Source organism: Dipodomys merriami, unplaced genomic scaffold, assembly GCF_024711535.1.
Source record: "Dipodomys merriami isolate MVZ:Mamm:240054 unplaced genomic scaffold, mDipMer1.0.p SCAF_177, whole genome shotgun sequence".
Taxonomy (NCBI): domain Eukaryota; kingdom Metazoa; phylum Chordata; class Mammalia; order Rodentia; family Heteromyidae; genus Dipodomys; species Dipodomys merriami.
Genome location: NW_027203126.1, coordinates 1681953 through 1706569, shown reverse-complemented (window position 1 = coordinate 1706569; position 24617 = coordinate 1681953). Strand labels below are relative to the sequence as shown.

Sequence of the window (24617 nt, the reverse complement as noted above, 5' to 3'; positions counted from 1 at the left end):
CCCACCAGGACAGAAGTGCTTTTAAAAAAAATCAGGCGCACTCAGCCAGGCATGGTGGTACAAGCACACAATCCCAGCTACTCAGGAGGCAGAGGCAGGAGGACAATGGGTTGAGGCCATTCTTGGCAAAGTTAGCCATGAGATCCTTTCCCAAAAATAAAATAGAAACCAAACAGACTCAAGATGTAGCTCAGTGGTAAAGTGTTTGCCTAGCATGTGCAAGGATCTGGGCTCAGTCTCTAGCACTACAGGGAGGGGCAGGAAGAAAAAACACCCAAATAAACAGCAGAGTGTCCACTAAATACCAGAAAATAGCAATGAATAAGTAAGACAAAACACCTTGACCTCATCAAGCTGGCATTCTAGAAAAGGAAAATAATAAAAATATAATATTAATAAGAAGAAGAATAAGGGTTAAAAAGACTATAATATATCTCCTTCCCATTCCAACTCCTTAGTGAGCTTATCAAAAATATATATTCAGGAAACTAAGTGACTCCCCAGACTTTGTGGCAAGGATCCATGGATAAAGTCCAGAAATGTTTTTTTGTTGTTGTTTTTTGAGAGTCTCCCTCCGTAACCCAAGATGTCCTCAATCTCCTAATCTTCCTGCTCTTTCCAAGGGCTAAGATTACAGGCCAGCATTACCATGCCCAGCTTTGGAATCTGCATTTTTTTTTTAAAGGAGCCGCTGGGGCAGTTCTGATGTGGTTAGCCCACTGCTGGGGGAGAAGGGGGAGATGCCTCCAATCCCATCATCTCAGCAGAGCCCTTGAATGGACCTTATCTTGAATGTAACCATTACTTCTGCTTCTTTTTTTTTTTGGTCAATAACTACCTGGAGCCTTTCTGAATATGGAGACAAGATCACTGACAACAAAGAACTACAGGTCCATGAGCACTGAAGCTGTGATCTTCCACCCTTGTAAGGACTGCAGGCATCTGCTACACGCAGTGAACAGCTTTGGGTCACATAAATGGGGATCACCAAGGCACAATAATCAAAAGCAGGGGAGATGGAATCAGGGAGGGAAGAGCCCGTCAGTGAAACACTCCTAAACTAGATAGCCACCCTGCCGACCACTGAGAAAGCGTATCAGCTGACAGGCAAGCCTGGCTTGGAGCTATAATGGACTTGCTCTTTTAATGTAAAGACTTTGGGGCCAACAGAGACAGACCCTTCTGAGGGCAGCAGCTGCAGATGCTAATTAAAGGGCGAATCTTACATGTGTTCAGTTTGGAAAGAGAGGACGTTTCTCTGTTGGGGTTTGCAGCTATCCTCTAGGTACTGTAATGGCAATTTCCATTCATTGTGCTGAATTTAAAATGAAGGGCAAATGTGCACATGGCAATGAGCATATGGGAATGCAAGTATTTAATGGTTCTTCAGAATTTCTGTGCTCTGAATGTGTCATGTGTTGTCCAACACATGTAGAATTATGGTATTTGCAAGTGGGGCCTGTGGGAGGTTATTAGAGTCAGATGAGGTCAGGTGGGTGGGGATCCAGAATGGTATTAGGGGCTTTACAGGAAGGGGACCAGAAACCAGGCTCATATGCTTGCTCTGTCTCGGCCACCACATGACATTCCTTTGCCATGTCCCGTTGCGGCACAAGGCCCTCACTAGATGCTGAGCAGGTCCTGGTGCCACTTTCATGGACTTCCCAGCATGGCAAGGCTAAGCTACTTCTATTCTTTGTAAGTTCTCCTGTCTTAGGGTATGTTTGTTATAGCACCAGAAGCTGACTATTTCCAATTTCCCCAGGGAATTGTTATTGGCATTCTGTGCTAGTCCCCCCTTAGAAGTGTCACCTTGAAAATGCTGGCCCTTTCAGCATGACTGAAAGCACCATGAGAGCATCGGTATCTGCTCTGCCCAATGCTCCTGTCCTTTGGTATAGAGGAAGAAGAAGGGATCCTCTGAGCCTGATAGAGACCCTATATTATTCTTCATGAAGGGCAAGGTGACCTTGAGAGACACAGAAGGCCCTTTATCTCTGAAAATAGGAATTCCAGCTTGATTCATCTATCTATTCAAAAAATTGTGAATGAATACTGAATCTCACAGGATATTGGCAAGAAACAGACGGCACATTCAAACTAGGTAGCTGAGGGCATTAGTTTAATGAAGAGACTATTTACAAAGGTGAGGGTTAGTTTAAAGGAAAGAAACAGGGGGGTCTGGGCCTCAAAAAACAAGGAATGGGATTTCAGACATACACCTAAACGATTATTGATGGGACAAAAGGAGGAAGCATTAGCCAGAAACTAGAACTGCAGCTATAAAGCAATTTGTGTAAAAGTGAGGTCCCCGCCTCCCCCAACACACACACACACACACACACACACACACACACACACACACACACACACACACACACACACACACACACACACACACACACACACACACACACACACACACACACACACACACACACACACACACACACACACACACACACACACCAGCAGCAGCATCACCAGGAACTTTGGAAATGCAAACTAGGAGGCACCACCCCCAGACCTGCTGGGTCAGAAAGACTGAGGGTAGGATCAGACAACCTGAGACAATGTGATTGAATTGTGGCTCCTAAAATGGCAAAACTATAAATGCAGTCACTTGAAATAACACAAAATAACTACTTCCAAGGCACAGAAAATGCAAAGAACCCCCCAAGGCAAAAACAAACTCAGCAACTGAATTGGGGTCAAGAAGAGGGATTAATATCTCATTCACCAATGAGAAAATTGAAACTGAAAAGGCCAATGACTCTGGAGAGAGAGAGACCAAACAAGAAACAGCAATCAAACAAGAATGATATTCTAAATAACAGTTCCTTTCTGATGGGCAGCTGGCTTCTAAAACCCTGGCTTCTGAAGCAACAACACGTGAACGCACGCCTGGTGCTTTTTCAGACATGCCTCAAAATTCAGATAATCTCAGCCAAGAGATCAAAACAGCACATGTCTCGTTGTCAAAACGATCATAAGCTGCTACACTTCACTAGTGTAAATAATGAGTTACATTCACTAACTCTTAGCTCATAATGATAACACAGGCTGGTATTCACAAAGGCCCTGGGGTCAGTGCCTAGCCACAGCCTGTGTCCAGCCTGTTTCTATATAGGAAGAAAACTGCATACAACTATATAGGTATAGGTTGAAAGAAAGAGAAAAAAATTTTTTAATGAAATCTAAACCAGGCACTGGTAGCTTACACCTGTAATCTTAGCTACACAGGAGGCTGAGATCTGAGGATTGTGGTTCAAAGCCAGCTCTGGCAGGAAAGTCCATGAGACTCTTATCTCCAATTAACCACCAGAAAACTGGAAGTGGCGCTGTGACTCAAAGTGAAAGATAGAAAGAAGAAAGCTAATTTAAACAGCATATCAAAATAGAGCATACCTCTGTGTGTATCCATGAAGGGTTTTCAGAGACAACTGAATAAGGGGAAGACCTGCATGGAACATGTGCAGCATCCTTATCATCTAGGCTCTCAGATGAAATCAGAAGGGAAAAGGGAACCAGGAGCTGGTATGCCTATAATCTTAGCTATTCAGGATACTGAGCTATGAGGATCTTGGTTTGGAGCCAGCCCAGAAACAAAAATTCCCAAGACTCTTATCTCCAATTAACCAGCCAAAAGCTGGAAGTGCCATAAGCTGGAAGTAGATAGAGGCCATGTCTCAAGAAGTAGTGCATCATGAGTAGAAAAACCACCACAAAAAAAAAAACAAGAGTATGACAGCTTCTCAGCTCAAGTCCCAGTAACAGCAAAATATGAGGGGGATGGAAGGGAAAAGAATGCCTAAAAACACATGCTTGCTTGCTTTCTGCTTCCTGGTCATCACCATTATGTGAGCTGCCCTGCTCTGCTATCCCCTCCCTACCATGATGGTCTGAAACTGGCACAAGAGAAATCCTTCCTCCTTTAAAATGTTACTCTCTCTTTGTGGGGGAGAACAATGGAAGAAAGGGGCAATCAAGATTTGCTAGATGTACTATATTCAAACCAATATATTGAGAAGAAACTGCTTAGTACAATTACTAGAAGAAAATTTTAAGTTTTGAATAAATAAATAGTTCCTCTCCGGTATTTGTCACAGCAATGAAAAAACTAACACACAAATAAGAGGAAATTCAGCCAAGCATAGGCTACACAGCTAGAGAATGTATGTCCAAGTCTCCCAAACAGACAGATACAGTCATGGGACTAAGTCCTAGCCAACACAACACAGGAGGAAATGATGGGTCCAGCTTGCAGGTCATTCTGTGTAGGCAGGACTTTGCTTGCTCTGAATTTTTGCTTTTTTTTTTTTCCTCTTACCTATCAGTTGGAACAAAGACCCAAAATGGCCCTGTAACAACCACATGAAAGAGGGCAGTATCCTAGATTGAGGAGCCACCAGACAGAAAGAACCTGAGCTCCTGAATTATCACATATAACTGAGCTGCTCTACCAACTTTAAGCATCTAAGCCTACAGCACAACTAATACCATTCTATATGTGATTGTAGGGGGAGGATGAACAAGAAAAGACAATGCAAGGAAGAAAGAATGGATAGACAGATAAACACATACATACATAGAAATAGAGATATAAGTAGGTAGATACATATGTTCATACATTCGTACACACACAGAAATAGATACATAGGTAGAGAGAGAGAGAGAGACAGAGAAACAAAGAGACAGACAGGGAGGAAGTTCTTGGGGTCAATGACAAGCTGAGGGCTAGGACGGTCTGAAGAGCCCCTCAGCATGAAAATTACCAATACAAAGTATTTCCCAGAGAATTCAAATGCAATACTGCTACAAGTGGTGAATTGTAGAGCATTTTCTTTGTGAAGATCAGCTCCTTCACGGAAGGACACTGATGCAGGCATCTGTTCTATAGAAAGGAACAGATTTCTTCATGAACCAGAACAACAAAGTGCTGTTTTCGTGGGCCACCTGCCAGAATTAAGGACTAGCCTCGTTATATAGAACCAGATGTCACAATGGAATTTGCTACCATTTTCTGGTACATAGAAAATGACCGGCCACATTCTTTGCTACCTCTTAGTGCAAATGGGAACTTTCTAGCCACCAAACTTCAAAAGGACCCAAGTATACTTTCCTCAACACTACACTCCAATTTTTTTTTTTTTGAAACTCTTACTGGGTCTATCTTGAATTACATACTTTAGAGAGCAAAACTCCCCTGCTGCTAACATAATGTGATTTCTGCAACACAGTAAGTGAATTTGTATGTAAATCAGATTTCTATGAAGTTAATCATGCATTCCATCCAATAAATAGTTCTTAGGGGTTTACTTGGTAACGCTCCACCTGAAGCAAGAGAAACATAATTGCTCTCCTCAGGAAGGAAGAGACGGACACCCACTCATGTGAGGAGGAGTGCAGGTAGCTGTGAGCATTCAGCAGAAGGGCGTCCATCCCAGCCATCCCAGAGGTACAGGGCCAAGGAGGGTTTCCAGAAGTGACATCTAACCCAACCCCAGAAAGAGAAGCAGTAGTGAGTCAAGTAGACAGAGACGGAATAGACAACATGCAGGAAGATCAAAGACAAAGGACAGGATGGGCACAGAAAGAAAGAAATGGAAGCTGACAAGAGTCCTTGGAGACACAGGTGAGAAAGGCTTGTCAACCACATGACAAGGTTTGGACTTTCTCCAGAGAACATCAGAGAATCTTGAAGGGTTTTGACAGTGGGTTTTGAATCAGCTGTAGTATGTAAAATACCTTCAAGGTACAGGGAAAGATGGACAGCAGGGAGAACATTCCAGAGGCCATATAGAAAAGCAGGCAAAAGGAAACTGAGGCCAGGAATCACACAACAGAGAAAGGAATGGATGTAAGAAATAGCCAGGAAAGATGTATAGGAGGCAGATGCTATTTTGATGTTCATTCATTTAAAATGTTTATTCTAGATCTGGTGCTCAAGATGCAAATGGCTCACACCTGTAATTCTAGTTACTCAGGAGGCCAAAATCTGGGGATCGTAGTTCAGCCCAGGCAGGAAAGTCTGTGAGACCTGTACCTCCAATTAACCAGCAAAAAGCCAGAAGTAGAGCTATGGCTCAAGTGGTAGAGTACTAACTTTGAGCAAAGCCATGGGACAGCACCCTGTCTGAGTTGAAGCTCCATGAATGGCACACATAAAAAAAAAGAAAGAAAAAAGGTATAGGATATTCTCTTGTACTTCATACCTCTGCAGTGCAAGCATCTTTGAACTGACACATGGTAAGTGCAGATGTCCATGAGGTACAGTGATATTTAAAAACACGTAAGCAGCATGCAATGATTACATTAGGGTAACTAGTATATGTTATCATCTGTGTGTCAGGAACATTCAAAATCCTTCTAGCTACTTTAAAATATGCAATAAGTTATGATTAGCTCAGGTTGCCCTCTTGTGCTAGAGGATACCAAAGACAATCCTACTATCTAACTCGACTTTTAGAACAATTAACTAGCCTTTCTCTCTTCCCCTCAACTCTCAACCTTTCCCAGCCTCTGGTAACCATGACTCTTATTTCTAGGAGATAAACTCTTTTTAGTTTTTACATGGTGAGAATAGGCTGCATCTTCTTATAACGACTATGGATTATTTGAACTTTAAAACAAGTAAAGCAAGATTCTATTAAAGGTAGAGACCATTCCTTTTTATTGCCCTATAAACCACGGATCCAGAGCCCAACTGGTCAGCAAGCCTTTGCTAAATGGCTGACTCCTAAACTTTAGAAGGAAAGGGACAAGGGAGACCCGGAAGTCACAGGAGGGACTGACTGAATGAGTCAGTCAGACATGGGTCGTGTTGGCAAGAACCATCATCCCATTCTGTAATGGTGGTATCTGTGATCAGAGTATGCGGCTTGCTCCACAGAGAGGGATAAGAAGACTCACCAGGTAGAGGTGATTTCTGTCCTGAAAGGCACAGTGTAATTGGGGAATCCAAGGGCTTGTGCTTTGAGACAATATATTCCGTTCTTCCTCAAAAAATGAGACCTATAGGGAAAAAGAAACTCTTTAGACAAATTATAATAGAAAGAAAGAAATGTAAAGGAAAAACTTCCTTTATCTGCCTTTAAGCCAAAAGGGATGATTCTGGGGTTTAAGTCATCACTTAGCTTAGCATTACACAACTTGGCTCAGTTATGCACTTATTTTGTTCAGTTTGTGCCAGATCCATATATTATCCATCCAATTATTTACTTAACATCTCTCTTTAACTTTAGCTCACTTCCTTGCAACCCAAGTGTCTTTCTTTTCCTGTTCACCTGTGCTCTCTGAACAGTTCATGCTCAAAGACTTTAGGTGGAACAAAACAAGATAAGAGCACAGGCCAGGTGGGAGAGACAGCACCATGGTACCTAGAACAGGGTGCATGGTACAAGTAGAGTGGCTACCAGATATGGGGGCACAAAGGCATCACACAGAGAGGAGATTTTAGAGCAGGTTATTTGGGCCCACCAAAAGGACAGAGAATAACTACAAAGATAGTCAACAGAATGCATAAAGATACAGAAAACAAGCACTGCTGGACATGGTGGCACATACCTGTAATCCCAACTCCCTGGGAGATGGAGATTACAGGGATAGCCCTGGACAAAAATGCAAGTCTCTAATTGAAAAACTAAAGCAAAAAAGGCTGGGAGCATAGTTCAAATGGTACAGCACAGCATCTGTCTAGGAAGAATGAGGCCAAGTCTAAACCTGAGTACTTTAAAAAAAAGTGAAAATAGTATGGGCATAATGTTACAGCTGAGAATTACCACTATAGTTTGAATAAGTGTTGCCCTAATGGACCATGGATTAAAGTCTTGGTCCTAAGCCCACTCTACTATGCTCTACTGTTTTTTGTTTTTTTTTTTTTTTTTTTTTTTTGGTCAGTCGTGGGGCTTGAACTTGGAGCTTGGGCGCTGTCCCTGGGCTCTTCAGCTCAAGGTGAGCGCTCTATCGCTTGAGCCACAGTGCTACTTCCGGTTTTCAAGTGGTTTATTGGAGATCAGAGTCTCACAGACTTTCCTGTCCAGGCTGGCTTTGAACCATGATCCTCAGATCTCAGCCTTCTGAGTAGCTAGGATTACAGGCGTGAGCCACCAGCACCCAGCAGCTCTACTTCTTAATAAGAGAACCATTAAGAAGTAGAGACTGAGCCCAGCACTGGTGGCTCATGCCTGTCATCTTACCTACTCAGGAGGCTGAGATCTGAGAATCAGAGCTCAAAGCCAGCCCAGGCAAGAATGTCCATGAGACTCTTACCTCCAATGAACTACCAGAAAATCCAAAGTAGAGCTGTAGTTCAAAGTAATAGAGCTCTAACCTTGAGTGGAAAAAGCTCAGGAACAGCACTCAGACGCTGAGTTCAAGCCCAACAACCAACCAAAAATAAATAAATAAATAAAAGGAAGTGGAGCCTAGTAGGAGGTCTTTGGGCCATGCCTTTAAAAAGGACACTGCAACTCCATGTTATCTTTCTCTCTTTTACATGCCAGCCATGAGACAAACAGTTTTATCATGAACTACTTCATCCAAAAACAATGGAGCCCACCAACCCTGAACTGAAATCTCTGAACTGTAAATCAAAACAAACCTCAAGTATTTGTTACAGTAACAGAAAGCTGACTAACACATATAGAAACACAGAAAAGGCAAAAACTAAAATGATGGGGCTGGGAAGGTGGCTCAATGGTAGAGTGCTTGCCTTGCATGCTCGAGGCCCTGGGTTCGATTCCTCAGCACCACATAAGCAAAAAGAAAAAAAGCCGGAAGTGGCGCTGTGGCTCATAGTGGTAGAGCGCTAGCCTTGAGCTGAAGAGCTGAGGGACAGCGCCCAGGCCCAGAGTTCAGGCCCCACGACTGGACCCAAAAAAAAAAAAAAAAACTAAAATGATCCTTGTGAATTGTAGGAATTGGCATGAACTTAGAATTTTATTTTTTGCTTCTTTTTTTTGGCTGTTTTTATTATTATTTGTTGTTGTTTGTTGCTTGGTTTAGAGGGTTTTTTTGCGGGGGGGGGGGGGAAGTTGGCAGTACTTGGGTTTAAACTCAGGACCTTGACCTTGCCAAGCAAGTGCTCTACTGCTTGAGACATGACCCCACTCTTGTAGTCTTGGTAATTTTTTGACCTGGGTTGGACTGAATAGTAATCCTATTTATCGCTCCCCTGTAGCTGGAATGAAAGGTATGCACCACCTTCATACTGCCACCACGGCCAGCTTTCTATTAAGTGAGGTGGGATCTTGTGAACTTTTAGCCAGGGCTGGCTTTGTATCACAACCTTCCCCATCTTGACCTCCTAAGTAGCTAGTATTACAGAGTGAGCCAAAGTCACCAGCTTGGCCTTCTGTTTTTTGTTGTTTTTTGTTGTTGTTGTTTTGGGGGATTTTTGACGTTTGTTTTTTTTGTCAGTCATGGGACTTGAACTCTGGGCCTGGGCGCTGTCCCTGCACTCTTCAGCTCATGGCGAGCGCTCTACCACTTGAGCTACAGAGTCATTTCCAGTTTTCTAGTGGTTTATTGGAGATAAGAGTCTCACAGACTTTCTTGCCCGGGCTGGCTTTGAACCATGATCCTCAGATCTCAGCCTCCTGAGTAGCTAGGATTACAAGCGTGAGCCACCGGCGCCCGGCGGCCTTTTGTTTTTTTAAGACAGGGTCTTGCTATGTAGCCTAGTCTGGCCTCAAACTTGTGATTCTCCTGCCCAGCTGCAGACTTGGAGTTTTCAAGATACAGATATATACTGAATTATATAGACATATATAACAATAGGGAGGTAATATGTACATGTACATGTGCGCCAGTATGTGTAGATTTGTATACATATGGGGGAGTATATAAGTAGGTATATGGCACACATGTTTTTCTGATACTTGTCTTATGATAGTGTTGTGAAGTCCTTGTGATAGCCACTACACAGTGAAGTATTTTCAAGTGGTTCCAGAGGGCGGGAAAGTTGTACTGTCTGATAGGTAATTCTATGTGTCAACCTTGCCAGGCCATAACACCCAGTTATTCAGACATTAAGAATTGCTGTAAAGGTATTGTGGAGATGTTTTTGTCTACAATCAGTTGACTTTAAGTTACAGCTTTTCTTCAGTTATCTGTGTGGGCCTCTTCCAATCAGTTCAAAGACCTTAAGAGAAAGCCAGTGCTTTCTCTAAAGATCAAGAAATTGTGCTTTAAGAGTGCATCATCCTTTCCTCTCCCTCAAATTTCCAAAATTTCCAGCCTGTTGTCCTGCCTACAGCCTTCAGACTTTCCAGTTGGCACCACCACTGAAACCACCTGCTTGGCATAAGTCAATTCTGCACATATGTGTATATGGGTATAGATGTGTATGTACCTATAAACATGCATATGCATTCTATGTGGATATCTTATATGTAGATATAGTCTATGATCCATGTATATACAACAATGGCATATGTATATTCTGTGTGCGTGTATGTCTGTTTGTCTATGGTAGATTGGTTCAAGAACACCTATGAGTAGCAAATCACACAGAAGCTCAAGTCATTTATATAAAATAGCACAGTATTTGCACAGAACCTATATAGATCTTCTGTACAGTTCTAATCACCTCCTGCAATACTTAATACAATGTGAATGCTACACAAATAGCAATACTGAATTCGTTAGGAATTAGTGACAAGAAAAATGTCTACCATTTGGTGCACACACACACCATCTTTTCTTTCTTCCTATTTTCAGTTTGTAGTTGGGTAAATCCATAGAGGCAGAAGCTATGAGAATGCTTCAGGAAAACTGTGTGTGAGGGTTAGCTTTGTATATTAACTTACTGGTTCATTTCCCCTAAGAACCCTGACTGATCATGGAACTCTTCTATAAATCTGTGATTGTTTCAGTCAGTTTAACTTGAAGTATACTTTGTTCCATATCAGTTCCTACAACAGCATCTGTGGAAGCTGCAGGTTTTGATAAGCTAATGAGTACAAAACTATTTTTTTTTTTTTTGGTCGGCTGGGGGGCTTGAACTCTGGGCCTGGGCGCTGTCCCTCAGCTCTTCAGCTCAAGGCGAGCACTCTACCACTTGAGCTACAGCGCCACTTCCTGTGAGTACAAAACTATTAAGTGGGGCTGGGATGTAGCTCAGTGGCAAAGCGCTTGCCTAGCAAGTACAACATCCTGGGTTCAATCCCCAGTACCAAAAGAGACAAAAAAAAAAAAAAAAAAAAAAAGATACAGTTAAAAAAAAACTATTAAGTGTTTTTACATAGTTCGTCCTCACACTGCCTAAAACTCACCTAGCACACCACCTCTAGTGCTAAATGTCAGCCTTTTGGAAAACAACAACCCAGCTCCAGTCATTTACTGCCCCAAGGGGCTGGTTCTTCTTCATGATGGCATATAAAAGCTGTTCAGAGGAGGTCGCTGAACTGAACAGCCTCCACCTTCACTTGCTCACCACTAACTGACCCCTGAAGTGTCCATTAAAGTAAGTGGTCTCTGGGGACCTCTTCCAGTTGTCACAGTATTTCAGGCATGTGTGCTGGCCTCCCCTGGGTGACAGGCTTTGCCTGCAGGATACCACCTCTCCAACGCTTCCTTTCTTCAGCTTCTTCCTTGGTGGCTTTTCTCTTCTCAGGTCCTTAAGTTCCAACTCCTGACAGAGATTCCATTAAGATACCTATTTTTCTGTTATATGCACTCTCTTGAGGAATGGACACACACTTAAGGAAGAGTCCACACTTCTTACATGCTCCTTTCAAACTATTCATACAGGCAAACCTGTAACACCTCTATGGTCTGCCTGCAGTGTGGCGTGCTGGATTCTTTTTTTTTTTTTTTCTTACATGTGCTATTTCCCATCCACAATGTATGCATCACAAGGTCAGACTACATCAAATGCCTCTCCTCAAGGACCTAGAAACACAAATGCTCAGGAAGTATGTGATGATGATAGATTAGTTCTGACTCAGATGTAGGAGACCTAGTAAGTACCTTCGCCTCTGGTCTTCCAAGTTATTTGCAACATCGTGTCATTTTTCCTGTCTGTGAAGTTGCTCACATTTTCTTCCCCAAACAAATATTCAATGTGCAGAGACAGTCTATTGGACCTGGTATACATCTGTCATTCTTGGGATCTGACAAGCAGCTTCCTGCCCTCTGCTGTTTCTCTGCCTGGAAGCCACAAAATGTCACTGAAGTCCTCAGGGACCCAAGCAATCACAACCTCCGCATTCTGAAAGCCTAAATGATCCCCAACTGTTTCACAAAGTAGAAATGCCATTCCAAAAATGGTCTAGGGCAACAGGAACAAATGATGTAAATCTGCAAACTACTGGAAGGGTATAGAATTTTGCCATTGAACCTGTTGCCATAGAAATACAGGATGGTTTTGCTTTGTTTAAAATCTTGGGAGGGTGGGATGGGTACAGAGACTCTGTTTGGGATGATGACTAAGCTCTAGATACAGATGATGGTTACAGTTGTACATGATGGTTCTGTATTAATACCACTATAGATGGTTGTACATTAATACTACTAGTTACACACTAAAAGTAGTTGAAATGGTAAAGTTTATGATTAAGTACAGCTTGTGACATTTCCCTCCAATTCCCCAACCCACTCAAATGTCCTCAGTTTGCCCTAGTTCACAATGTGTTTATACTGAACCACTAAACAGACACACACACACAGACACACACACAGACACACAAACAGCACCATAGTTCTCATCCATGGCTACCTCCTATCACTTCTGTGCCCAGGCTCCATTCCCTCTCATCAGAGAGGACAAATTGTCTCTGGCTCACTCATGACATCTCCCATCACCGCTAATGAGTTTAATTGTTCTCTCCCCTCTGTGATGCTTTCTCTGGTAAGCACCTGTTTTATAGATCTGCATTTTTCCTCCTCTTCCCAAGGCTGTGGTTAAACCCTGAAAGTAACAGCTATGGAACTTCAATCCCTTCCGCCAGCTCCCCACAGAGCTAGGTACATTATTAGAACCATGATGTGCACTACGATGTCTGTAACTAATAAATTACTCTCTGAACTCCAAGGCTGGCAGCTCTCACTCTCTTTAAAACACAACAAATGAATCAATATGTCTAGAGATACACCAGCCCTACTTAAAGAAAGAAGAATATCACAATGGAAAAGCAACTCCCCAGCTATACAACACGATTCTATTTAACTTCTACAAAGGCTCATTATAAAATCAAATACATGTGCCTGCCATAGAAGTTATCTACAGCCTGTACTAAAGCAAATGCTACCTAATTCACCAATTGTATGCATGTTCCCAAATATCCAGCTAATGGTCAGGAAAGAACATATATATGCATGTATGTTGCACATATACATATATGTGCAACATATACACATAAATATACACACAAATAAATATACACATATACACATAAATTCCTTAATTAGGAGGTCAACTTGGTTCTGACATAAAATTAAAGTATAGAATCAGGATAAAGAAATCGATGGAAGTTTGTGAACCTTCTAAATTAACCCACAGCAGCTCGACAAGAGCTAAGCAACACCACAGGTTTGTTTTTTGGTTTTTGGGGTTTTTTTTTTCTTTTTGATCTTTCAAGAATAATTAGCGACCAAGTCAGAGAACTTGCTGAATTCTAGATGCCAAACCAGCAGGTGATTGTCTCTGCAATGAACATTCCAGTCCAGAAAGAGAAAGACCTGATGTGAAAATGCTCCTACCTGCTCCTGAGCCAACAAGGCCTTCTTCTTCATAATTTTCATGGCATAGATGTCCCCGGTTGCTTTCTCTCTGACCACCTGTACTTCCGCAAAGTGACCACAACCTACAAGACTTCGAACTTCAAAGTCCTTTGCCGAAGGCTGAAGCTCCTGTAGCTCAGCTACAATGTCAGAATCTGCAAAGAGATGGAAGTGTAATACCCAGGTAAATAAAGCACTCCAAATATATGCATCTTTATGAAAGGAAAGAAGAAAAATGTGCTTATGACTTCCTTCACTGTCAAAAGACATTTAGTCATTTTCTCATCCATCACGAATAATTATAAAATCAGCACAAAAGTGTTTTTATATGTTAAGTTAAAATTAAGGGCTTCAGAAATTCCAAAGTACAGTTTCCATGGTAGCTATAATTTGAATCCTGTAGACTAAGAAAATAGGGAGGGAGGATACAACCCAGGTTTTTTCTCCTTCCTCTGAAGGCTGCAGGACAGTGTTAGGTCAAATATGCTTTTCAGCATGTACACAACTGCCTCATAATGTGAAAAAGCAACATGGTTCCCATTTTCCAAATCTATCCATTAGACCTACACATGCTTTCCTCAGTTTTATCCTATTAGGCCAGGTTTTATCTCCCTTCCGTTGTGTCAAAGTCTTCCTTACCTTACTATGTGACAATCTTTCAAAGAAGATAAAGAAGCTAGTAGCCTGAAGGATCGCTACAGGGTTCACATGCTGCCCATCTTCATGGACTTTTCCATAACATAGTTTTATTCCTTTTCCAAACCCAATGTCTCAATGTACACAGTGTAGGCTAAACACATGACTCTTGGATGCACTTATTAATATTGGAATGGACTAAGCAGAGACATTGCTAAAAGGACATGCTGGCTTCTAAGAACGGAGGAAAGCAATCATGACTGGCCTAAAAGCTGGATCCTGTGAATAACAGAAAAACCATATCACACACATGGAAAGAGGGTAAAAGATCCCTGAAGTTACAATTATCCTGGGCTTGGTATGTAGCTCCATAGTAGAGCATGTGCTTAATATTCATGAAGCCCTGGATTCGATCTTCAGCACACATACAATATATTTAAAGATACAGATGTAGGGCTGGGAAGATGGCTCAGTGGTAGAGTGCTTGCCTTGCATGCATGAGGCCCTGTGTTCAATTCCTCAGCACCCCATAAGCAAAAAGAAAAAAGCCGGAAGTGGCGCTGTGGCTCAAGTGGTAGAGTGCTAGCCTTGAGCTGAAGAGCTGAGGTACAGTGCCCAGGCCCAGAGTTCAGGCCCCATGACTGGACCCAAAAAAAAAAAAAAAAAAAAAGATACAGATGTAGATAATATACACACCTACATAACATATACACATATACATATATGTGCCGCATACATGTATACATACATAAACACTCATATTTACATATACATTATCCCAGAGAATCCTATCTTCCCTCTTTTTTTTTCTTACAAGGGTGGAGCTGCAAAGGGTGGGGTCAAAGGCATTATGGGATGAGCCCCACAGACACACTCTCACTTCAGAAAGACATCCCATGATCCTTTTGGGAATCAGGCAAGGGGTGGGTAGATCCATAGGAGTTCACTATGACCACTATGAAATAGAAATCCAGAGCTCCCACCATGGAGAACAAAATGTGGAAGAAACCTGAAAGCGGCATAGCATTTTCTTTTTCCCTGAAAATGCAGTGCTGGGCCCTGTTCTCCCTTCCCCATCCCTGTCCAAGTATCTCTCGTATCAAGTATTTGAGTGCTGAACTATCATTCACCAATGCACTGGCTTGCAACTTTTTAGGTTAAATCTTGTTTCATGATCACTAGTACACAGAGCCAATCTCTCTTAACCTTCTATGGGGCCTTGGGCTCCAATGTTGCTGATGGTGTTGCCCAACTTTAATAACTCTGGGTCTGTTATGGGAGTCAACCAGGCATCTCAATCACAAGTAGACAAACTGCTTTGTAGGCAAAAATACCACACTACTCGCAGACTTTTAAGAAACCATTCCAAACTGTCTTTTTACCCAAAAGGCTTCTGGATTATTATTAAGGTGAATAGAGGAGAAACCCTTAATGTCTTCTCTCCATATCAGCTGCTTCTATGACCCCTCAAACATCCGGAATGCATCAATCCTTTATCCCTGTGCTGTAGTATTAACAGGTCCAGTGAGTACAAAATATTGAGGTCAAGACAAAGACCCAAAACACTGTAATGGAAACACAGTGGAGGCATGGCGTTGTCACCCAAGGAGCAATGCCAATACAGCTGAGTCTATTGCTTCCTTTCTTGAAACTCAGGAAACCAACATTTCAACTTCTAGGAATCCAATCCTTCATCAGAAGCCCCAGCATATATGCTCAGAAAATCTACATATGAAGATGCTCATGAGGAAAAGAACAAAAATAATCCGAAACAACCCAAGGGCCCTTCAGCAGAAGTGGGAACTTTCTAAATGTGCGCCACATTCAGGACCATGAGGCACATGTTGAAAAGTATGAGGAAATCCAGCCTACATCAGAACGCAGTAGTCTTCCCACAGGCAGAAAGTTATTTGCTTTTAATTATGTTCAGCATTTTACATCAAGTTCTTCTTGGGAAAAGTGCATGTGTACATGCGTACACACACAACAAGCACACACTTTTGTATGAAATGACTGAGTCTTGCAGGACCCTTGAAGTATTCAGAAACTTGCAAAAAGTTTCCAGATCCCACATTTGGAATTGTGTTGAGCATCTGAGTGTGGCTGGGAAAGATCTGGGAGAATGATGGAATGGGGTTACATTGCAGTGTGCTCATAATCGGAGTTGGTGGAATTGGAACCCCTTTAACCAACTACTTAAAAACAATATAAATACTAATCTAAAAAAAAAAAGAATTGCTTTGGATAATCCTATTGTAACATGTAGCAAAGGTAGTAACACCATTTTAGAGTCCTACTTACAAAAAAAAAAAAAATAGCTGGGAATATGGGTTAGTGGTAGTGCTTGCCTAGCATGCATGAAGCCCTGTTCAATTCCTTAGTACCACATAAACAGAAAAAGCCAGAAGTAACTCAAGTGGTAGAGTGTTAGTTAGCCTTGAGCAAAAGAAGCTCAGGGACAGTGCCCAGGCCTTGAGCTCAAGCCCTAGGACTGGAAAAAAAAAAAAAAGTATGGTAAGTTACACCAGCACCATCTTCATAAAGCGCCTAAGGAATTGAGAGCTTTGAACATTCCCAAAACAAGGAAATGATACATGTTCAAAGTGATGCACATACCAATGACTCTGACCTGATCACTACATATTAAAGATAAGCATGCGTATGGAATTGAAACCTCTTTGTTTTACTAATTTTTAAAATAAGCATGTATTGAGACAACCATACTGCACCCCAAATATGTACAATTATTATGCATCGGTTAATTTTTTAAAGATATATTAAAAATTGAACTTTTTTTTTTAGGGAAAAAAAAAATGCCACAGCCAGGTACCAGTGGCTCCCACCTGTAATCCTAGCTACTCAGGAGGCAGAGATCTAAGGATCGCAGTTCAAAGCCAGCCTGGCAGGAAAGTCCATGAGACCTTATTTCCAATAAATTACACAGAAAAAGCCAGAAATGACACTGTGGTAGAGTGTTAGCCTTGAACAAAAGAAGCTCAGGGACAGAGCCCATGCCTAGAGTTCAAGCAAGGCCCAGGACGGGCAAAAAAAAAGATGCCATATTGAATGACTGACCTACCCCATGTAGATCTGTCTAAATATTCTCTATGATATCTTCACAATGACACATTTCACTTAATGACACATTTCTCAGACCATATACCCTGATCAAGTGATGCATGACTATAGTCAGTGAAGAAAATCCCTTCTTTGGTTTCCAGATGCCCATTTGCTGCCGTCCTTTGGCCCAAAGTCAGGGGCATCTCTATTAGAGGCACTACTTCAGAGTTACCCTCGCTGTCCCAAAGGAAATTTCCATTTCTGCAGGGTGCTGGTGGCTCACAATGTAATCCTAGCTACTACTCAGGAGGCTAACATCTGAGGCCAGCCCTGGTAGATAAATCTGAGACGCTTATCTCCAATTAACCAACAAAGAGTCCTAAGGAGAGATATGGCTCATATGGTAGTGCACCATCCTTGAGCAAAAAGCTGAGAGAGCAACAGTCCCCAAGTTCAAGCCCCAGTACTGGCAGAGACAGAAAAAGAGAGATGGTCAGAGAGAGAGAGAGAGAGAGAGAGAGACTATTCCTATGGAAGACCCAAGAAACTTGGCAGTAGCAGCTGATAGCCCCTTCTCCACATGGAAAAGCAAAGCTTACATTCCGTAGCAGAAGGCTTAAAAGGGAGTGTGGGGGGTGGGGGGTGAATCATACAACTGTAATCACTAGATTTCAATCATGGCCTCTTCACAGTTCTCCCCAGGAAGCCTCTTCAAAAATGTGAAGCAATTCCCCAGAAGAGAGTTCTACTTGAAAAAGTCTACCTTCCACTAAAGCAAGCCCCCTGACTGCTGAATGGTTCTTGATGATAGGATGCTTTTAACGTAACCAGGGGGGAGGCTTAAGACTAAGGAAGGGGCCTGAAGATGGTTCAGTAAGCTCATCTTGTCATGCCATTTCCTTCCCCTCCCACTCCCTACTTCAGAATTTAAAGAAAGTGGAATCATAATCAAATAAATACAGAATGAGGAACAAACACCTCAAGTACATTTTAAAGATACACAATGTCTTAAACATCATCAAGGTTTATGGTTATCACTGCTGGTCAACATGTATTATCTATGATATGCCAGGAACATAAAGCTAGTCTGTATTAACTCATTCATGATCTAATTTTACATACATTCCCCCAATTTCTGCACAAGAAGAAACTGTAAAATATTGAAGGTCACAATAGTCAACCTATGTCAATTTTGCTTAATCAGTACCCTCCAACTCTTTAGGGTAATTAATTATACATTCCCATTCCACAAAGCCCTCATAATAATCAGTGTCCTGACCCCTCTCAATTCTATGAGTAAAGAAATTCACTCTGTGAGTTAAGCTCCTATCCCTTGTGACTAAGGAGCTCGCTTATCTAGTTTCCCAGCTAAAAAAGAACGTGAACCTTGAGTCAGCCTTGTTTAGACCAGAGTTTTCACCTACTAGCGTCAACCATTACTACCTTACTCCACCCTCCAGCGGCCTCTGGTTATCCCTATCAGGATGGTGTTCAAGAAACATTTCCCCACAAGGCTGAGAGTGTGACTCAAGAAACAGAGTCTGCCTCAAAGGGTAAGGTCCAACCCCAGTACCACTATCATCATCATCAAAGAAAAAAAGAAAAAAATTCTCCAAACTTACACTTCCGGACAAAGTTGCTCACATGCTTAATCTTCATCAGAGCAGGCTGACTGCATTCTTCAAAGAGAACAAAGAGGGCATCTAATATCCCTTCTCGGGAAAGAGTAGACATCTGCTGTTGAGTCATAAAGGGTGCTTTCCCCTGAAAACAGCAAACAGCAGATGGAGAAACTGTCAATAATGAAAAGCTTTAATCGATAATATCTACACCAAGTATACGGCAAGCCACCAACTCAACTAACTGCCCACAGCATGGGAAGAGCACAGTGGTGTGACTTGATTCCTTAAAGCCATGGTCAATTGGTAGTCATAAAGTGATGGCTCTTCTGATCCCATCACTGTATGTGTCTTTGCCCAGTGCCTGGGAAATAAGCATGTCGTTCCTAAGAAAAGGTCCCACGCAGATCTGAGGCTGGTGGGAAGACTTACTCTGAGCCCTGTTATTTCTGACATATTCCCATGTCTTTAAAATAGGAAATGATGATTGGCACCTCTTTCATGGGTGCCCAGGAGTTTGTGACTGTAATGTCAATGTCCGTAAATCATTTGGAGAAGCATGATTGGAGTTAACTACCAAAGTTGAATTTATTCATGGTCTGGAGGAACAGTTAAAAAACTGACAGAATGTGTCTAGAACACAGACATGTTTTGTTTGGCCCATAGTGTGCACAATAATTGAAATTATCTGCCAATACTTAAAATTACCAGGAGATTTCATATATACAAGAGAGACAGAGAAAGAAACAAAAAAGGAAATGTTTGGTCAGGTGCCAGTGGCGGCTCATGCCTACAAACCTAGCTACTCAGGAGGCTGAGATCTAAAAACTGTGGTTCAAAGCCAACCTGGGCAAGAAAGCCTATGAGATTCTTATCTCTAACTAACCAGCAAAGAGCTGGAAGTAGAGCTGTGGCTCAAGTGGTAGAGCACGAGACTTGAGCAAAAAAGGCTAAGGGACAGTGTCCAGGCAATGAGTTCAAGTCCCAGTACTGACAGAAAAGGAGTGGAAGGAGGTGAGGGAAGAAGAGAGGAGGGAAAAGAAGAGGAGGAGAGGGGAAGAGGACTGTCTCGCTTTTCTTGAAACACTGGCAGACCCAGCAATGTTACCCCCACATTCCTGGTGACATGGAGCTAAGAGGTGCTACCCTTCTTGTCAGTCTATATGTTCTGGAATTCCCACAAATTGATTCACACATACCCACTGTCTGTCTCTCTCAAGACACAAGTCTGTAACCTCGAGTCTAGAGCAATGATTTCTATATGCCTGGTCTTAGGTTATGCAGTGGTCCTCCCCACAAAATGACAAGAATTCCTGCAACTCTCTCAGCACACGCCAAGCCTCTTTTTCAAGACTTGGGGTCTTGTCTGAAACTCACTTCAAACAAAAGAAAGTGACTCAAGTGACACACAGCCAGTCAGCATCAATGGAACTCTTAAGAAACCTGGTAATTTCTGCTTTGCTGTTTTGGGAAGCCAAGTTCAGAAACTTAGGCTAGATCAGTAATCACCAAACGTACAGCCTATGGGCCAAATATGGTCTACTGCTTCTCTGTAGGAATAAAGTTTTATTAGAACACAGCCATGCCCACTCATTTACATGTTGTCTGAGGCTATTTTGTGCTACAATGACAATGTTCAGCAATGGCAACAGAGATTCTTTTTTTTTTTTGGGGGGGGGGTTCGGTCCTGGGGCTTAAACTCTGGGCCTGGGCACTGTCCCTGAGCTCTTCAGCTCAAGGCTAGCACTCTATCACTTGAGCCACAGCGCCACTTCCGGATTTTTTCTTTTTGCTTATGTGGTGCTGAGGAATCGAACCCAGGGCCTCGAGCATGTAAGGCAAGTGCTCTACCACTGAGCCACCTTCCCAGCCCCTGCAACAGAGATTCTATGACTCTAAAAATGTAAAATGTTTATTATTTAGTGGAAAATAATTAGCCAGGTGCTGGTGGCTCATGTCTGTAATACTAGCTACTCAAGAGGCTGAGATCTGAGATCACAGTTTAAAAGCCAGCCCAGGCAAGAAAGTCCATAAGACTTTTTTCTTTTTTTTTTTTTGCCAGTCCTGGGGCTTGAACTCAGGGCCTAGGCACTGTCCCTGAGCTGCTTTTGCTCAAAGCTAGCACTCTACCACTTGAGCCACAGCGCCGTTTCCAGCTTTTTATGTGGTAATAAGGAACTGAACCCAGGGCTTCGTGCCTGCAAGACAAATACTCTACCACTTAAGCAATCTTCTCAGCCCTCTAAGACTCTTATCTCTAATAAACTCCACAGAAAAAGCCAGAAGTAATGCTGTAGCTCAAGTGGTAGAATGCTGGCCTTGAGCACAAAGAGGTTCAGGAACAGGGCTCAAGCCTTGAGTTCAAGCCCCAGGACCAGCAAAAAAAAGTGAAGAGCCCTGGACTAGACCACTGACTGATGAAAAATATGGAGCAATGAGATCCCTTAGAGGAACAGAGGGGTGCTAGCCAGCAGTCAGTACCCAGATGCTCCAATCCCAGAGGCAACAGATGATGTCATAGGGTAAAGCAAAGAGTTACCTAGTTGACTATAGCCAACCTGAAAAATCCTAAGGAGGAAGAAAAAAAAAATCAGTCTTTTAACTTTGGGAATCAATCTTTTAACTTGTGACACAGTAGCTTGAATAACCTAAAGGCTGATTACATGTGAACTGGGGTTGGTGGGGGAGGGGAGGAACCTAACTAAAAATCAAACAGATTCTCTGTCCCTATCCCTAACCTCCTAAATTAAAATCTTCTACATTATAGCTTAAAATTTGTTTTATGAGCAATTTATTTTTTCCCAGGAGATTCAGAGCTCAATCAGGGATTGGCTAGCCCTGGGTCACAAGGCCGCCTGAGCTGTCACTGTAGCTGCAGTTGCCCCCTAATTCATAAAAATGAGATTCTTTGTTTGTTTGCTCGTTGGTGAGCTTAGACCAACTAGGGGCTCTCCGATTCTAAGTTTTCAACAGCCCACAGGGAACTGAGAAAGAAACAAATGCTCCATGATGCCTCTTTTCATAAAGCTGAGTATATTCAGATTGAAAATCAGGCCTGTATTCTGAGATGCTATTCTTCCTCTCTTGGTGTTTTCTTAAAATGCCCTTTCTTTAGGAAAGAAAAAAAAAAAGGCCAGGAGGTAATAGGTTTTTCTTTGTATTTGTTTTCTACCTCCTTACTTGGCAAAATAAAAAGCTCACAGAGCCACGGCCTCCTAGTGACTTGTGATATTTCTCTGGCTCTGGAAGTCTGCCAACCATTGACCTAGAACACTGCTGCCAAGGGCTGCTGGGTGGGAAGGAAGAAGACTGGGATCAGTCTCAAATATTTACCTGAATGGGAAACAAATTCGATAATGTATCCAAACCTCCCTGGAACAGCCTAGATAGAAACAGCTTTGCCAGTCACAGGAGATCAACAGAAGGTGTATGTTACCCTTGCATTAACAGCTTCTCTAGACCAGGCAGCGGCTGGTTTGTCCTTAGGTTCACTTTCTGGAGGTTTCGTCCCCAGAGCAACAATGTGAAGTTGGTAGAGTTGATACAGTGGGAGGCAATCTAGTCTTGAAGTAGAGGGTTTTTTTTTTTTTTTCCTTTCAGGATGGGTGAGTGGTAATGGGACTTGAACTCAGGACCTGACACTTGCCAGGCAGATACTTTAAATGTTAATATTTCTTTTTTTTGTTGGTGGTGATGGTCATGGGGCTTGAACTCTGGGTCTGGGTGCTGTCCCTGAGCTCTTTAGCTCAAGTCTAGAGCTCTACCACTTGAGCCACAGTGCCATTTCCAGTTTTCTGAGTGGTTTATTGGAGATAAGAGTCTCACAGTTTCTTGCCCAGGCTGGCTTTGAACCACCATCCTCAGAGCTCAGCCTCCTGAGTAGCTAGGATTACAGGCGTGAGCCACAGGCACCCGGCTTTAAATATTAATATTTCTAAGATCAAGGAAATGTTATTTATTGTGAGAGTGTTCTGAGTGGCACAGGTGCTATCAAATTATTGTCTTTAATCTAAAAAAGTAAATATCCCTTGAATGAACAAGTGAACTAAAATTATGTTTACAGAAGTTTTAGGTGGTTTCTTTTTTTAAGTGTCTCTGTTCATTTGTTTTGCTTTGTCCAAAAAAGGAAAATTTTAGAATAAAAGTATAATAAGGAAGTGGCACTATAGCTCAAGTGGTAGAGGGCTCGCCTTGAGCTGAAGAGCTGAGGGACAACGCCCAAGCCCAGAGTTCAAGCCCCACAACCGACAAAAAAAAAGTATAAGGAATAAGAAAGCGTTAACATCTCCCAGGGCAAGTTCAGGTGCCTTCATAGTGGCTCCCTTTCCAAATACATTCAGTACCTTTAAAACATCAAATACAGCCAGGTGGCAGGGTGCCAGTGGCTCACGCCTGTAATCTTAGCTATTCAGGAGGCTGAGATATGAGGATCGGTTCAAAGCCAGCCCAGGCAGGAAAAGTCCGTGAAACTCTTATCCCCAATAAACCACCAGAAAACTGGAAGTGGCATTGTGGCTCAAGTGGTAGAACTCTCACCTTGAGCTGAAAAGCTGAGGGACAGTGCTCGGGCCCAGAGTTCAAGCCCCACGACCGACCAAAAAGAAAAAAAAATACAGTTGTGGTAAATGCCTGTAATCCTACTACTCAGGAAGCTGAGATCTAGAGGATCATGGTTCAAAGCTAGCTTGGGCAGAAAAGTCTACAAGATTTCATCTCCAATTAACCAGCAAAAAGCTGACCTGGAAGTGTAGCTCAAGTGGTAGAGCACCAGCTGTGAGCAAGAAAGCCAACCAAGCAAGAGCTCAAGGCCCTAAGTTCAAGCCCAGGTACTGGGGGGAGGGAAGAGAAGGGGGGAAGGTTAAGATTTCACCTAGAGTATTAGCCTTGGTCCTAGAATACAAAGAAGAGTAAATGACAAGAAATTAAACACAGGTGATGATCACAGGCAGCAAACTTATTACCTGGAAGAAGAGATTCAGCCTGGAGGCCCGGCTGGCAATGGGCTCAGCAGTACCAGCATCCTGCAGATTCCTGGCTCCATACTTGAACTTCAGCATCTCCCTGCTGGAGCTGAATGATATGGAAGAAAGGTCAAGTGAGTGGTATTGATGTTTTGAGCAGGAAGGGTTTAACAGATCTGATCTCCCATGAGCTTCAAGGATAGGGAGGTGAAAACCAGCTACCCTCACACCAGTTTTAGGAAGCTCTCAGTCTGGCCATGGAGATGAAAACCTAGAAATTTTACTCCCTGAAGCCAGGAAGTAAACCCATTTGGCAAACTTGCTATCTACCACCACCACCAAAAATAAAATTCAGAATGTAAAGACAAGTATCAATGGCTCACACCTGTAATCCTAGCTACTCAGGATGCTGAGATGTGAGGATCAGGGTTCCAAACCAGCCTAGCCAGGAAAAGCCCATGAGATTCTTGTATCCAATGAACCAGCAAAAAGCCAGAAGTGGAGCTGTGGCTGAAATAGAACACCAGCAAGTACTAAGGCCCTGAGTTCAAGCCCCAGGACCAACATCAAAATTAATTCTTAGTTAATAAGAATGTAAGCTCCAGAAAGCTGAGGA

The 24617-nt window shown here is 42.5% G+C and overlaps 1 protein-coding gene across 1 annotated transcript in view; it reads right to left on the bottom strand.

The window, feature by feature from the left end:
• Window positions 1-19126, bottom strand: part of LOC138829862 (citron Rho-interacting kinase) — a 162294-nt gene extending 143168 nt beyond the window's left edge. The window contains exons 1-3 of the mRNA XM_070026426.1: window positions 19044-19126; window positions 13705-13880; window positions 6913-7014 (exon numbers count right to left, since the gene is read on the bottom strand). Of these exons, the coding sequence (XP_069882527.1) occupies window positions 6913-7014; window positions 13705-13880; window positions 19044-19080 (315 nt within the window). The 5' untranslated portion in view covers window positions 19081-19126. The remainder of the gene's footprint in view (window positions 1-6912; window positions 7015-13704; window positions 13881-19043) is intronic.
• Window positions 19127-24617: the final 5491 nt, after the last annotated feature.